This window comes from Taudactylus pleione, unplaced genomic scaffold (assembly GCF_031769625.1).
Source record: "Taudactylus pleione unplaced genomic scaffold, aTauple2 ptg000128l, whole genome shotgun sequence".
Lineage (NCBI taxonomy): Eukaryota > Metazoa > Chordata > Amphibia > Anura > Myobatrachidae > Taudactylus > Taudactylus pleione.
This window is the reverse complement of record NW_028284530.1, coordinates 3,681,694-3,699,151: the sequence shown is the minus strand read 5'-3', so window position 1 is coordinate 3,699,151 and position 17,458 is coordinate 3,681,694. Positions and strand designations below refer to the sequence as shown.

Below are 17,458 nucleotides of genomic sequence, written 5' to 3'. Positions count from 1 at the left end.
TCCCCGAAATCGGCTTATCGCGGCTAATTGGATCTGCTCCTAAGTGGTAAAGTTACTATGACAGAGTTTGGCTCTTTGGAGAATAATTGAAAGATGTATATAAAGAATATATAAGACTGATACAGTTGGTAATACCGTAAGGTGAGGGGAATAAGGAGTGCACAGAACATTTCACTAATATTAACCATTACCACTTCATACAACTTTTTTTTGTATTTTATATATTGTAGAAGTTTTTTGTTTTTTTGTGAGTCATCCGGCGGGAACACAGAAGGAAGCCTCAGCTTTCATCTACATAACTCTCACCAGAAGGCACGCGCGGTGTTTTCCTTGGCTCAGCAACGCTAGTTAGTGTTCAGTAGAATAAGAACATCCTTTGTGTTTTCTGTACTAAAATTAGCAAAGGAGTAGGAACTGGCTAATATTTCAACCCAGGCTGTTATACCAGAGCCATCATATTAGCTAAACAGAGAATCATGGGAAGAAAAACAAAACAGATATAAACAAATGGAATTATTATGGCACACGTCATTTTCAGTTTGTACGTGGTAGAAATGGTGAATGTATTTACATATACAATCTTAAATAGTATTTTATTTATACATTCATTTATAATAGAACAGAAGAACTACCCTCGGTTTTTTCCCCATCTACATTTTCTTTACCTTTGTTATTACAATATTAAACTTGGGGGTTGTGTGAGCAGCAGACGATTTAGTGGTGTCTAGAAAATCATTTTTTTAATAAGCTATGACACCGTAACTAGTTTTGGCTCTTTATGTTATCTAGCAAAATAAATGTAGTATTTAAGGCAGGTTCTATCCCCAGTCACTTCCTAGTGTGAGCAGTATCCATGGGGTTCCAGTGTTGACCAGCTTGAAGAAAATAAGGGAATAGAGAATAGTTAATGCAGATGTGAGGAACTTGCTTCCTAAATGTAGATCAGTTACAGGCGTATTCTCCTGGCTGTGACATAATTTCCTAAAAGGTCTAATGTTCGCTTTTAGTTTAACACAGTTGCAGCTGGAGTAACAATCTACAATTTTTGGGGGCAATTCACCTTAGTGGGATGTGCACATATCCGCCATATAAGGTACCGGCAACATCAAAGTATTCCTGTACACCTCTCTGGGTAGCGAGGAAAAACATGCATGTGCTGTTCCCATTGCATCTCAATGACATAAAGCCATGCATAGATAGCAGATATCAGTTGAACCCCAAGCCGCGTACTTGGTAAAGTACAATATTAGACATGAATGAACTATCCTTCCTCCCGCCATGTACACAACATTTCACACTCATGTTTTTAAATGGATAAAAAATAATAAATTAGATGAATCTTATAAAATGTTCACCCACTCCAACCCCCAAATTAGCACATCATGGAGGGCCTTTCTCCTTTTCTCAATATGAATGAATACCTACCATCAGTCTTATTAGTGCCCCTACGGGTCAGATTTAGTACTGGAGTACAGGAGGACAGGGGTGTGAGGGTAAGAGAGAAGTAACCACACCCCTAGGATGGTGTGGTTGTTACCATAGTTCCTAATTCCGCTTGTAACATGCAGAACTGGGCTTGGTTTTTGTTCAAGTTGCTTGCTTGTTTGTTTTTTTAGATGGTTGTCCATTTTTGGACTTATTATGGTTGCAGTTTGGTTCCTCAGTTACCATCTAAAATAAGCCCCAAAACAAGCAGATGAGTCAAAAGACTTTGGGCCATATTCAGTTAGTTATGCATCCGCGATACTTTTTCGTATACTGCACTTTGCGTGTTTTAGTCGCGGAAACTTACCGTGCGCGGCCCCGCTATGTGCCGTATTCAATTCCAAAGGACGTGGAAACACGTCCCGGCAAAACTCAAACAGGCGGAAAGTGCTGTCAGAAATGGGGTAATCAGCCTGAAACCCCCCAAAAGATACACTAACATTGGGGATCAGTATAGATGTCCCCAATTAGCCCCCCTGGAGCTATTTGGGGTACTTAAGTGCTTTCAATTGCCTCTAAATAGAGTCTTCGCACAAGTGGTGAAGAATAGCATTAAGCTGTTTTTTTTGGAGAAAATAAGTAGTCCTGTCAAATTTGGGGTACTTGAAAATGGGTGCAAGCATAGTTTAAAAACGCTAAAGTGAAATTTTAAAAAACAAAGAAAAAAAAAATGCACCTTCAGCAAACACCTGCAATCAAAAAAACACCTCCCCTATACGTGAACATGCCTAAATCCACTTTACTTTACACAAATCCTCTTAACCTCACACAGTGCGCCCTGCCCTTTACCTTGCACAGAGTAGCAGTACAAGTATACTTTACTCCCATGCTCATAGGTGCTGCTTTCAGTCTCCCTGAAGTGCTTTTTCAAAAGTAGACAAGTATGCCTTTACCTGGCACAGAGTGGTCTGCACTTTACCTCGCACAGTGTGCTGATAAATATCATTGCAAAGACATTAAAGGCAGATTGTCTAAATCTTTATATGTATTTTAATAAAGTGAATAAACAAAAAAGTTGGTGGTTTTCATTAAATTACCCGCCCTATCCAGCCAGTCAGTTAAGTTGGGCTTTTTAGAAAGCTTTTTTTTTTTTTTATTGGGTTGGGCTTGTTTTTCACTCATCGGTTGCTTGTTTTTCATTTCAGAGTTGGCAAAACTTACGGTTACACATTTGCGCACACAGCTTCTACAGAAAGTGCCCAATGGGGTGTGTTCATGCCCTCATAGTACTGACCAATTTCTTCTGAGAGTGGTTTTGCAGGAGAAAAAGCGGGACCTTGCAGTTGGGCAAAAAAGTTATAGCTGTGTCCAGAATGGACAAATGATTATGTCATCCAATCAGGAGCTAGCTGACGATTTTAAACACGAATCAGATTCTTTGGCGTTCATGCGTAGGGTTCTTAGGGGATAGCTTTCCATGGATTTCATAGTGTGGGGAGAAATCAGAGAGTTCATTTAAGCCAGGTATGTTCTTTAGCTTGGTGATATTCTTGCTTTAAGGCCAACTGGGGACAATTTAATTCAGGACCATGAGCCACCAAACAGCACGTAATGTTCGGCTGCATATTACGTTGCACACAAACATCGCAGGTTTTCCTGCACACCTCTATGGGGTGCAAGGTTGATGGCTGGGATGTGCTGTTCCGGTTGGTAAATTGTGGCCATCGCGCTGAAATGAATCACCCTACATATTTAGCAGTGGCTTTATGTGGCATTTTAGAAAGGACAATGATAGATCACAATGAACACTGGATTACAGTGATTGCGAGACCACTGTCCCCACAGCATGAGAGACGGTAACGAATACACGTCATCTGCAGCATGGCAGAGATTATACATGCAACTCCATCAGCAACAGCTGACCTTCAAGACACTATAAGGCATGTTACGTTTGTGGCAAGCATTGGGGTGTGGATAGTTACAGGTGCATGTAATCCCATTACAGACTAGCAAGACTTCAAATATAAAAGGTAGACTGTGACAGTGACATTTCTGAGAACTGCAGAAGCAAGTGCAACAATTCTTTTTGCCAAAAAGTAATATACCCTGAGAGAAAATCCCTATATCTGCAGGCCAAGCACCATGCAAATATTCGTCAGTAGCAGATGCAATGCAAATAAAATATGAGAACACCGGCCCCTTTAACTTTGAAAACCAAACAACAAAGGAACACAAGGAGAACAATACACACCTGCTGTGTAAATGTCAAAATAAGTGGGTTTATTGGCAATGTTGCCCGTTGTTTCCAGGCCGGGCCCTTTAGCTGTCACTTTACTGGCGTCTCCTTGAGCCTTCTCAACGTTCACTTCAAATGGACTCTTTAAAATGTGCTGCCCAGCAAAGAGCACAGTCACCTATAAAACATAACATAAAGGGCAAGGAGTTTAGGCAGGACACACAAACGTGGTTTAACTAGCAACAGATTCATGTGCCGAGTGTCAAAAGATTGAGGTGGGTTGTGGCCGGCCTTAGCTTGCTATAGGTTACATTTCCCAAACCAGAGAAGTTCTTTCAAGATTTGTCTGGGGCCATGACAAAAAAAACCTTTTATTAAGCAAGAGATAATCTTACATCAATATTTTGCAAGATAAAGTTGTGATTTATTACTCGCCACTAAAAAAAAGGAATATGGAATCTAATCTGAGCGATAGGAACATACAAATATCAGTATAAAAAGAAATAGCTTTTCGGAATAGTGATGTCATGGCTTTATTGATGACATCAACAGCTTGTTAATGACTTGGGAGATATGTACCAAACACTGGAGATATAAACTACCAACCAATCAGCTTCTAACTGTCATTTTACAAACACATGACTGTTTGAAAAAGTTAGGAGCCGATTGGTTGGTACTTTATCTCTCTCCAAGGCTTAGTACATATACCCTGATGTTCCTTTAAAAACAGGTTTGAAAAAAAAAATAGGACTGTAAGTATTCACAGGTTGGCTTGCACATCTGCAGACTGTGCTACCTCTCCATCCACATTATACAGAAACAAAGTATATTGCTTTCATTTGGTCGAAACGTTGGTGAAATGAGGCATGCATTTACATTCCTGAACAATTAAAGCTAAATCCAGACACTTGAAAATGAAACATGTACACAGTTACAGTATAGACAAAATGGGCCATTAATCTTTTTGATGCTGTCAGGGACGTTTAATAAGGAATTATTGACATTAGTACAGCGATAAGGGCTGCTCGGTATTTCTCAATTCGTGCCAGGATTTGTGCAGCCTGTCTTCAAGATATGAAGTATGTTTTGCTTGAGGCATTTGTATTCTGTTTACTGTATAAACATTTGTATGTAACTAGGGATGTCAGCCATATGAGTGCAGAATTATGCACAGAGAACACTACAAAATACATAAATTGTGCCCCTAAGTTATAGGAAGGCATAGCAAGAAGGCAAATACAGCTGAGGGAAATTCCAATAACTGCTTGGCCCACTACTAGAACGCTAGAGAATCAATTTACAGATGTTACAGAAATCTACGTTCAGTTAAGTAACGCACAAGATCACAGTTCCCATTATTCTTAATTAGGGGCTTTGGTCTGGGACAATTAATCAAGTGCCAAAAGCTAACGCAATCTGAAGATAGTATTATCCGTTCTATCCTATGGAAAGAGCATAGTCAGAGAGGGATCTGACCTCTGACTGGCAGGCACTATACCCTTCCCCGTATCTTCTACTGCAACATCTGTACTTTACTGTACGTGCGTGGGCTGCGTGTGTCTAGCGCATATTCCAGATCACATGCCTTATATTATGTGATAGCGAAAGCTTTTGATAGAGAAAACGTTTTTCATTGCTTCCGTATGGTGCGCTAAGAAATGAACATGTACAGTGCCAAAATGAGCTATTTTCTAAATAGGCTCCTTAGACTTGGCCGAATGAATAAGGAATCTATCAGGTAGGAGCATAACACTGTGTTAATTAGGTCTACAAATAATGTTATTGTGATAAGTAGCACTTCAGTATAATGTTGCTTTAAAGTGAAGCTGTCGGGATTGGAATATGAAAAATCCTTTAAAGTTTAGCACCATTATTAATCGCTGTGCATCTTGTGGGCATAATAATTATCGCTGTGCATCTTGTGGGCATAATAATTATCGCTGTGCATCTTGTGGGCATAATAATTATCGCTGTGTATCTCGTGGACATATCACTGTGCGTCTCGTGTGCATTTTATTTATCACTGTGCATCTCGTGGGCATATTATTTATTGCTGTGCGTCTCACGGGCATATTTATCAATGTGCGTCTCGTGGGCATATTATTTATCGATGTGCGTCTCGTGGGCATATTATTTATTACTGTGCATCTCGTGGTCCCATAGATTTGCAGCACTATCAAGTCGATCAAACTTGCAGAACATCTTACTGTTACTTATATAAATAAAAATTACCCAGATAAAGCTGCTAGTCAGTTGGCATGCAGCCTGCTCAGTGTAGTGTAATATTTGTGGGGAGTAGTTTATAATGCAATATGTGTTTTGCCCTCCCCCTCATTAGTTTTACAATGTTTAACAATTCATTTACCTTATGGATCCCGGTCACTTTAGGTACATACTCCGCAGAGAACGTCTTGTTCTTGTCGTTGTTGGGTGTGACCTTGGCCTTGGTAAAGAGAGAAATACTTAGTGAAGCAGGTACCTGGCATACTTTGAATACCAAAAATATTCAGAGTAACTCATAGCTACTGGATTTCGAGCACAGCAACAATATAGTCATACCAACCATACTGCCATCACTCTGTTAGCACGCCTTTTACCGCATCAGGACCACTAACGTGGAGAACACAGGGAACAGGTGCTGCCCATATCAGATATCACTATACTGGGCATTATAATTAACAGACCAGAGGGGCATTCATTTTAAGCATTCAATGAGCTCTTAAAGTTAATTAAACATGATTTGATGCCAACAGTTCAGACTATACTGTAAGTGAAAGGGTCTGTGCGTGCACACACACACACAATATCTTACTTTCTAGCAAGCTTTTGCTTTCCGACAAGATCAACAGCTTCCAGAAGTGTCATCACTCAGGGGGAGAGGTATCAAGGTTTGGAGAGAGATAAAGTGGACACACAGACATCACTAGTGGGGTGAGAACTGCACCAGAGTGTCACGCTCCCAGGATGTGACACCAAAATGCTGACTCATCCACAGTGACAGTGAGCTGGGTGCTGCACTGTAACATTATCGTGCACCGCTTGGCTCCTTTCACTTAGGAGGAGCCGGCAGTGCAGGCACAGTCTCCAGGACTGCTGGGCACACCCCCCTGGGTATGTAAACAGGAGCTTCCCAAGAAGGCATGCCCCCGGATTGAAGAAGATACAGGCTTCTCATGAAGCCACACCCTCTTCAGTGTGGCCACGTTCTATTTCCGTGCTGGAGGGCTGTTTACCGCACCGAGTGTCAATGACCTTGGTAACGCCAATGAGTGGAGAGAGACAAAGTACTACCCAATCAGCTTGTAACTGTCATTTTTCAAACATGGTCTGTAAAGTGATAGGAGCTGATTGGGTGATACTTTATCTCTCTCCAAGGCTTGATACATCACCCACCAGGAAGAAACAACAGATGTCTATGGGAAAGTTGAGCTTGGAGACTGATTAAGAATTGCGATTTTAATGAGCTCTTAAAGTGAAGACACAGTACTAGGTTTCTTCCAAGCTTATAACTGCATTGTTTTTTTAACACCCACAGAGAGGTTAACGGAAGGGTCACATAACTCCCTTTTCTAGATCCCTAGCAACACGACCATTCCTTGAAGTGCCAACCCCATGCTGCATGGATCCGCAAGTAATCAAACACTTCCTGAATACAGAATCATTGTTCTTCTGGTCCATGGCAGTACACTTATCACTATTCCATGATGAAATGTTGCAGTGTTGTTTACTAATGTGCCAGCATTGGGAAGTATTGTCTTTCTCATCACTGACGTGCTTTTCATTTCAGAGCAGTTTGGGAAATATATCTTAACATTGGAAAACTAGAATACACTGAACAGTTACTGTAATTATTTTCATCCATGCAACCCAACAAATACTACATTACTCCACAGCAAACATTGGGCAGGAGGATATGAATGGAAAGCCATGTAGTGCTTCCCCCTCATTCCATTGGGTGTTTTACCCACCTTGTCATCAGGTGCAATCCAGGTCCAGGTCCAGCAACAGAAATCTTGGGGCCCGGCACACTCATGTTTCTGAGGCACGCTATCCCCTCCCAGTAGTTACATGCAGGTCGGCCATTAGCTTATCCCGTGTGTCTCTCCAGTCTCATCCCCAACTACATCTCTTAGCCTTATGCTCGCCTATATTGCACCAGCCTCAACCCTTGTCTCTACAGCCTTATCCTCGCCTTTGTCGCTCCAGCGCCATCCCCGTCTCCAGCCTCATTCCCGTGTCTCTCCGTTTCCAGCCATCCACACATCTCCCCTGTGTCTCTAAGCATCATTATCTCCCCCCGTATCTCTCAGCTTCATTCTCCACCCTGTGTCTCTCAGCCTCATTCCCCACCCAGTGTCTCCCAAGTCTCATTCCCCAGCCCATGTCTCCCCAGCCGTTCTGTGTCTCAGCCTCATTGCCCAGCCCCTTTGCGTTTCAGCCTCATTCCCCAGCCTGTGTGTCCTCAGTCCCATTCCCCAGCCCCCTCTGTGTCTCAGCCTCATTCCCAGCCCCTGTGTCCTTAACCCGCCCCCCACCCCCTTCTTCTGCCCGGCTCCTCTCCGATCAAGCGGCGTGTCATGTGTGCTGCCGGCCAGGCCTCCCTCTCTCTGCCACTACCCAGCTTACAGCAGCCAGCCAGCAGCAGAGGCAAGGGGGACACATGAACTGGGCTCCCGAGATTCCCGAGGCGCTGAGGCCCTTTGGAATCTTGGGGCCTGGTACAAGTGACCCCTTTGTACCCCACTCTCTCTGGGCCTGGTGCTATCCAGCCCTCACTTTTCACTTTGAGTGTAGAGCTGGCACAGGGACATGTCCTTCTCTTAAGTGTATGACACCAAGCCAGGGCCGGATTAACAATGGGGCGATGGCGCTGCAACTGCAGGCCCCCCATCAAGATAGGCCCACAGCATCTATGACTTTAAAGCTGTAGATGGGAAACATTTTTTTTGCTGCTACAGCAGCCTGTCAGTGGCCGTGCAAGGCTCCACCCCCGGCAGCGACAATAATAACCATAGTTTGTGTTTTTTTAACTTATTTTTTATTCAATGGTTAAAAATCTAACAGGCGGCGGTTTATGCTCCATATAAGCAAAATGGGGAGGGAGATTGAGGTAGTTGAAGGCAGGCAGGCAGGTAACCATGCCCTCCATGCGGGTAGCCACACCCCACGGCACAGACCATGCCCCCACACCGCAGGTCATACTCCCATTTCAGTAGTCACAGCGTCGCCGTGCTAATCACACCCCCTGTGGCGGCACATGATAGGCCCTAATCACTCCTCCTCTCCTAAAGTCATGCACTACAGAGGGGAGCCAAGATCTGTCAGACAATACAAAAACAAAAATCAATCGTTCAGCCTCTTTCTATTAATCACTAAGGGGGGGAATTCATCAAAGCTCGGAGAGCGATACAATTGTGAAAGAGAAAGTACCAACCAATTAACTCCTATCATTTTTCAAACACATCCTGTAAAGTGACATTTAGGAGCTGATTGGTTGGTACTTTGTCTCTCTTCATTTTCCCTCTCTCCAAGCTTTGATGAATACAAACCCATGATATTTAAGGGGGTAAGAAAGAGCACACGCTCCCAGAGACCATATTATAATGGTCAACTGAATCTTATTTGGTAAACAAAGAACACAAACCTCTTCCCGTATTCCTTCAGGGTCCTCCACAAAGACCAGAACCTCCCCTTGCCCAGCACTAATGGTCTCCACAGTGAACGGTGCTGGTCTTTTCACCATGTTCCCAGTTGGGTCCACACCTGAAAAAAAAAAATATTAAGACATAAAACTTTTAAAACACAAATCACTGGCCTGCTTCACTTATCACCCTAACACAAACCACAGTACAAGAGGAGAAGCAGGTACGACAATAATAATCACTGGCCTGCTTCACTTGTCGCCCTAACACAAACCACAGTACAAGAGGAGAAGCAAGTACGACTATTATAATCACTGGCCTGCTTCACTTGTCGCCCTAACACAAACCATAGTACAAGAGGAGAAGCAGGTACGACTATAATAATCACTGGCCTGCTTCACTTGTCGCCCTAACACAAACCATAGTGCAAGAGGAGAAGCAAGTACGACTATTATAATCACTGACCTGCTTCACTTATCGCCCTAACACAAACCATAGTACAAGAGGAGAAGCAAGTACGACTATTATAATCACTGGCCTGCTTCACTTATCGCCCTAACACAAACCATAGTACAAGAGGAGAAGCAGGTACGACAATTATAATCCTAAACCACAATTAAAAACGATATTTATACAAGCAAGTTGAACATCATTATTCCATCTCGTATCAGCGGACCTATTCTGTAGATTAGTCATTTACAGACATAAGATTTCTTATTTTCCAGAATTTTCTCCAACATAATCCTCTTCTAGCCTACGCTAAGTGGAGGCATTATGTAGGGTGGGGCTGCCACGCTGCATTTCACATGCTACAGCTTTAAAGCCTGTTGTCAGACAATATAGTCCACATCTCATTTCAGCAGCACAAATGTCTTAATTATCACCACCAGTGACTGATCACAATTCAGAGAGAGACCTGGAAAACATGCCTTGCTAGGGAACGGATTTAAATAAAGCTTTTTTTTTTTTTTTTTTAAGTTGAAACTCTGCTAACTAGCAAATTGAGAATGAGTCGCATCAGTAATGGATTTACATGGAACATTTATTGTATATAAAAAAAAGCCTAAACATAGGTTGCTGGTAAGAACAACAATATAAACCAGTTTCATGTTTATTACAGGTGATCTGATAGCTTTATGATTTGCTGGAAGAACTACATAATGTCTACCTGCCCAATGATCCAACATGACCCAGAAACCAGGGAAAATTAACATGTACAGTATGTAGTTAGTGAAAGTTGTTTTTGATGACTTAATGGGCACATTAAAATTCAAAGACAAGTTAGGCAACAAGTCCTATAACTAGTTCTACAAAGCTATTGTGTTATTTAGATCATCATTGTTATAATTTATTTATATAACGTTACTATATTACACAGCGCTGTCCCTCAGAAATTACACTCTGTACCACACACACACACACACTTTAATGTCCACTGCGTCAGCAACCAATTAACCTACCAGTATGGTTTTGGACTTGCACCCACCAGCTAAGTGATCTATTGCCCAGACTACTAATGACTCCAATAAAACACTCATTCAATGCTTATATTCCTACACAATTAGTAGATTCCCACAGATGACTCATTAAAAATCTGATAAATTTTAGAGACTTAAAATAAATCATTAGCAATAATTCTGTAGCATAATATCACTATTCTCTGATGGGTCTTTTACCTGGGGAATGGGTCCTATTCACACTTTCCTACTTCTCCAAACAATTCCCGGCCGAGGGCCAGAGCTGTAACTAGACTTTTTGGTGCCCTGTGCTAGAAAGAGCATTGGCGCCCCCACATTTTTCAAAAAGGGACATAACGTACCCAATAAAGGGGAATGTACTCATGGGGAAGGGCCAGGGAAGAGACAGGGGAGGCCAGGAGATGCTGGGGATGAACTTAGAAGCTACAAGTGAGAATAATAATAAACAGAAAATTGACAGGCTCAAACAGCGACCCATGCCCTGTGCCATGGCACAGGTCGCACTACCCTACCCTACACTTTGTTGTTTTGCACCTGAACACATAAATGTAGCATGTATAATAGGGGACCCTAAAACTAATGAAACTGACAAAAAAATTTGACCATAATACAATTCAACTACATTGTATAAAGACATAGGGGGAGATGCATCAATCCTTGGAGAGAAAAAAAAAACAATAATAAATTATATAATAGTACTGACGCGCTGCCAGTCAAGCAGCTGGTAAAGGGATCGTCAGTCCCCACAGAAATAGTGAGAAAATATATATGTTACGGGAACCAGCGCTAGATGCTCACAGAAATCACAATAATAAAATAAATTAATATAATGGACTAGGATAGACGGTTTGCAGCTAAAAATCCAGATACATTTAATTCAATAAAACAAATTCAGAAAGTAATACACTAAAAACATTACACATAGTGCATCAATAAATTCACATGTGGATATTAATAGAAAAGAACCAGTTGGAATGCAGATCTTGCAAATACTAGCAATTCCCAAATTATGTGTACTGGGATAGGACTCCCTCCTTGGTGTCCAAAGGTTAATAATAAGCAGCGTAAGAGATTACCAGTCTGTGGAATATCCTCCAAAGGTTCCTTTTAGCATCCTTTGTGCCATTCATAAGGTGTAATAAGATGGAAACATCCAGGTTCCTACTAGCACCGCAATCTTTGCCAGGGAGGTTACATGAAAAGTCCAAAGTGCATCCAGTAAGTTGGAGAATTTGCAGGAATGGCCCTCTCAACGCGTTTCGCTGGTGTATTATCCCCCAGCTTCCACAGGAGTATAGGTGAATGCATATGCGCGTTACTAGTGGGGTTTAAATACCCGTTCATTGATTGAAAAATTTTAAACACATGCAATAGTTACATACATAGTTAAAAAAAAAAAGACGTCCATCAAAGCCATCATTTTAACCCTAGGCAATCTTACTCTTAAATCAAGTAAATGCTTCTCAGTGTATCAAATATTGAAAGAAAAAAGACAGAGACTTACATATACAGCTACGCCGTTTTGTTGTAAATTACGATCAGATAGTGTGATCGTGACTAGAACGCGTGATCATAATATCCCTCTAGAACCCTGGACCACATTGTTGCTTACGTACAGTCATAAAAACTATGTTATCAGCACTGGTTACTGATAGTAAGTACTACTTACGTGAGATAATGTAATCACAATCTGCATCACATGATCGGGATGTCCTATACACCCCCCCACCCGTTTTCATTGGTGCCGATCTTAACACGTTATCTGAATAGTCACGTGTTCGGACTTAAGATTATTAGTGAGATCCAACCACATGACTGGCTCAGTTAACAACAATGTGAGATAGTAAATTACATGAAAACGGCGTAGCTGTATATGTAAGTCTCTGTCTTTTTTTCTTTCAATATTTGATATACTGAGAAGCATTTGCTTGATTTAAGAGTGAGTAAGATTGCCTAGGGTTAAAATGACGGCTTTGATGGACGTTTGTTTTTTTAACTATGTATGCAACTATTGCATGTGTTTACAATTTTCAATCAATGAACGGGTATTTAAACCCCACTAGTAACTCGCATATGCATTCAACTATACTCCTGAGGGCAAAACATTCAATAGAATATACTAAAAACAAATATTACCGTTGGGGGAACAAGGCAGGCAAACTGTTAGCAAATTTATCTAAACCCTACAGACAACGCCATACAATTACTACACTGACACATCCTACTACAGGAGACATAATTACTGATTCCAAAGAAATTGTTAATCAATTTCAATCTTATTTTGAAGAGATGTTTCGTTCCGCCTCTATTGATGGGGCACTTCAGTCCACCCTGCTTACTGATGACGTTTTACCAAAGTTAACAGTGGAGCAGAGGGAGGCGTTAGCGGGTAGCATAACTATGGAAGAAATTAATAAAGCCATAACGTTGCTCCCTGCTGGCAAATCCCCTGGGCCGGATGGCTTTTCTGGCGAATACTATCGAATATTACAAACACACATATCCCCAACATTGTTAGAATTATACAAAACAATACATGATAACAACACACCATATGATACCTTTAATGAGGCGCATACAATTCCGCTGCCAAAGCCGGACAAAGACCCAAATTTGATGTCATCTTATAGGCCTATTAGTCTCCTGAATGTTGATTTTAAGCTTTTGGCTAAGATCATGGCGTTAAGACTCCAAACTATCTTACCTCACATAGTGACAGAACATCGAACAGGGTTCGTGCACGGGCAACATGCAGTAAAGGCTATAAGGAACGTCGGGAGTTGAGAATATGTTATTAAGTTTGGATATTCAGAGAGCCTTTGATATGGTCTTGTGGCCATACTTGTTTGAGGTGCTGGAGAGAAGAGCCTTTGGAACAAATGTTGTTGAGCTGATACGGTATTTTTATTTTAATCCGTCAACATCATTGTTAGTCAATGGCTTAGTAGGTCCCCGTTTTTACCTGGAAAGGGGCACCCGTCAGGGTTGTCCTCTTTCACCGTTGTTATTTAATTTGGCATTAGATCCTCTTCTTAGAACTCTTCAGACTTGGCGAGAACTAAAGGGTATCTCTGTGGGCAGACAAGAATTAAAAATCTATGCGTTCGCGGATGATATTCTTCTTTATATAGGTAATCCTGAACAATCTTTGCCCCTTCTATTACATAAATTAGAACATTTTGGTCAAATATCTGGTCTATACATAAATATGACTAAGTCAATAGCTATGTCTTTTAAAAATTGTGCTAGACCTCCTAGGTGGGCTTCTCAATATCCCGTACAATGGTCTAAACAATACATACCATATCTAGGAATATTATTACCACACAATATCTATGATCTCTATAGACTGAATATCACAAGGGCGATAAATAGATTGAGTGCGGATATTAGGGGGTGGGAACGTCTTCCTTTATCATTTTTGGGACGAGCTAATTTATTAAAGATGGTGGCTATCCCCCGTTTAATGTATCCTTTGCAGCCTCTCCCTGTTCTCTTAACAAAAGCTGACACACTTAAAATTAATAGGCTGATACGTCAATTTATTTGGAAGGGTGGCAGAGCTAGAATAGCCTTACGGAAACTATGCCAACCTAGAAGTAATGGGGGAATAAATTTTCCAGATATAACTGTATATAATCAGGTGGCACTTTTGCGACATTTACGTGATTGGTTGCATCAGTCCTCCATATATACAAATGTACAAGTGGAACAAAGCTTCCTATTAGAAAGTGATCTAATAAGTTTTCTTCATCAACATGAACAAGAGATATCTGAAATATATAAATCAAATCCGTTACTATGACAACTCGAAAGATGTGGCAAATTTTACGACAGAAGGCTGGATTAAATGCTTACTACACTCTTCACCTTCCACTAATCCGTAATCCTAGTTTCCTTGACGGCATGGCTGCTCACCCTTTCACACTATGGCGTCTGGCGGGTATAATCAATTTGAAATTGCTGGTTTCAGTTGAAGGATACGTATGCTTACATACACGGAAGTCTCAAATAATTTCCCAATGATAAACCCTTATCCATTGGCATTTTTGCAAGTGCGTTCCTATCTTACACACGTTCTACAATATTTTTCCAATAATATTAATAATAATTCCTATTAATATCATTTAGAAAGATTTGGTTCGCTCTCTCTCCGGCTCAATAATTTTGTAATGGTTTATCAAAATAGAAATATAAATGTAAAGGATAAAATTGAAGACTTTTTTATAAATTTGAAAGTTGTACTTCACAAAATGATCAATGTGAGTTTATTTTGGATGTTGTAATACATATTGTCTCAATAAAAATGTATTGAAAAAAAAAAAAATTATACTCCTGAGGAAGCTGGGGGATAATACACCAGCGAAACGCGTTGTGAGGGCTATTCCTGAAAATTCTCCAATTTACTGGACGCACTTTGGATTTTTCATGTAACCTCCCTGGCAAGGATTGCGGTGCTATTAGGAACCTGGATGTTTCCATCTTATTACACCTTATGAATGGCACAAATGATACTAAAAGGAACTTTTGGAGGACATTCCACAGACTGGTAATCTCTTAATCTTCTTATTATCATCCTTTGGACACCAAGGAGGGAGTCCTATCCCAGTAAACATAATTTGGGAATTGCTAGTATTTGCAAGATCTGCATTCCAACTGGTTCTTTTCTATTGATATCCACATGTGAATTTATTGATGCACTATGTTTTTATTGTATTACATTTAATTCAATAAAAAATAATTCAGAAAGTATCTGGATTTTTAGCTGCAAAAAGCCTATCCTAGTCCATTATATTAATTTATTTATTATTGTGATTTCCGTGAGCATTTAGCGCTGGTTTCCGTACCATATAGATTTTCTCAATCCTTGGAGAGAGATAAATAACTAACCAATCAGCTCCTAAATTTTCAAAAACAGCCTGTAACATGAAGAAGCTGATTGGCTTTATATCTCTCCACTTTCTCTCTCACTATGGCTTGATACATCTCTAGCCCACAAAACTATACACCCCCCCCCCCACCCCCAAGTGACCTGACCACCGGCATGAAACTAGTACACAAATAAAGTATCCATCTTTAACGCAATCAAATTGCAGATGGCACACAAGATAATAAATTAATGATGCTTAATTGAAACAAACAAGTAAAATATGGAAAGTTCTGTGCTGCTGTTGGACAACACTAAAGGCAGGATACTTTCAGGAAATAAAATAAAAGCACAGAACTTATTCAAAAACTGCGACTGTGTATGAAAATTCAGGACAGTTGCCACCTAGACATATTCACTAAAGATTCCTCAACTCTATACACACAATAACTTTACTGAAACATTTATATTCGGCTTTGCCTAATTCAAAGTTCTGCCACAAAACCAGTTACCTAAAAATGACCTAATGCTCTAGACAAGAATTTCAGACTTTAAATGAGCATCATAACCACAAAAGGATAATGTGAATTAGAATGAGATACTACAGCTGAGAATGACTGATCTCCTGGCCTGCAATGGAAGCAGGCACTTGATTGAGGAGCTTGCAATCAGATTACAGAATGAATTGTAATCGAGCTGCTACCGAACATAGTTTTCAGTTTTCTAGGATGTATCTGTTAAAGGGTTGTAGTCCACACTTTCTGTAAAAGACGAACCTGATGCCTTTTTGGCAATGAATGCCCCCTTGTATTTTCAAAACACGGCTATGAGGAGATCAGTAAAACAAGCACTGCTGGAAAGAGGACAACATGCTTTACAGATACATTCAAATACATCTTTACAGACTCCCTCCTCTGTCCAATCCACGGAGGAAATCACTGTGGTCAGAGGATACTCATCCTACGGTGCTTCAGGTGGTTTATGCTAAAGTCAAAATAAATCGGAATGAGAGCAGCAGTGAAATTAGACAAAACTGTCTCTCTCGCAGATTCATACCTGCAGCATGAAAAATCCACACACAGGGGGAGATGTTTCAAGCCTTGGAGAGGGATGAAGTGGAGAGACAAAATACCAATCAGCTAATAACTGCCACTTTACAGGCTGAAGGGTCTATTTACTAAGCCTTGGATGGAGATAGAGTGGACAAGTACCAGCCAACCAGCTCCTGTCATTTTGCAAACAGCCTTTGACATGGCAGTTAGAAGCTGATTGGTAAGTACTTTATTTCCAGTCACTTATCTCCATCCAAGGCTTAGTAAATAGACCCCTGTGTTTGAAAGATAAAGTACCAACCAATCAGTTCCTAACTGCCATTTTTCAAAGGTTTCATATATTGCCCCACGGTCCTCCCAATACCTCCATAATCCAATTCAAGATACACATTCAGTTTCAAATCCCCCAGCAACACCTCTCTTCTTACATCTCTGACCTAATCACAAGATACTCTCCCTCATGTCCTTTGTCTCCACTCTGAATACTACCTCTCACTCCTATATTCTATACAGTACTTGCTGCCCTCATCCCATAGATTGCCAGCCCCGTCTGACCAGACTTTCCCCAACCTTCAATCTTTCAAAAGCTCTCTCAACTTCCACCTACCTCACTATAACCTATCCTATCTCCACCAGGTGCTGCTCCTGTTGGGGCCTTCCCAGACGCTTTCCTGACTCCTTATTGCCTATTTTGTAATCATTACCCTCTCCAGATTGTAAGCACTCATGAGCAGGGCTACCTCTACTCAGGTTTAATG

At 40.9% G+C, this 17,458-nt stretch overlaps 1 protein-coding gene across 2 annotated transcripts in view; it reads right to left on the bottom strand.

The window, feature by feature from the left end:
* FLNB (filamin B) overlaps nucleotides 1-17,458 on the bottom strand; it is a 240,370-nt gene that overhangs the window by 117,863 nt on the left and 105,049 nt on the right. For both annotated transcript variants that reach the window (XM_088472690.1, XM_088472691.1), the window contains exons 5-7: nucleotides 9,306-9,424; nucleotides 6,027-6,104; nucleotides 3,677-3,839 (exon numbers count right to left, since the gene is read on the bottom strand). In XM_088472690.1, the coding sequence (XP_088328816.1) occupies nucleotides 3,677-3,839; nucleotides 6,027-6,104; nucleotides 9,306-9,424 (360 nt within the window). The remainder of the gene's footprint in view (nucleotides 1-3,676; nucleotides 3,840-6,026; nucleotides 6,105-9,305; nucleotides 9,425-17,458) is intronic.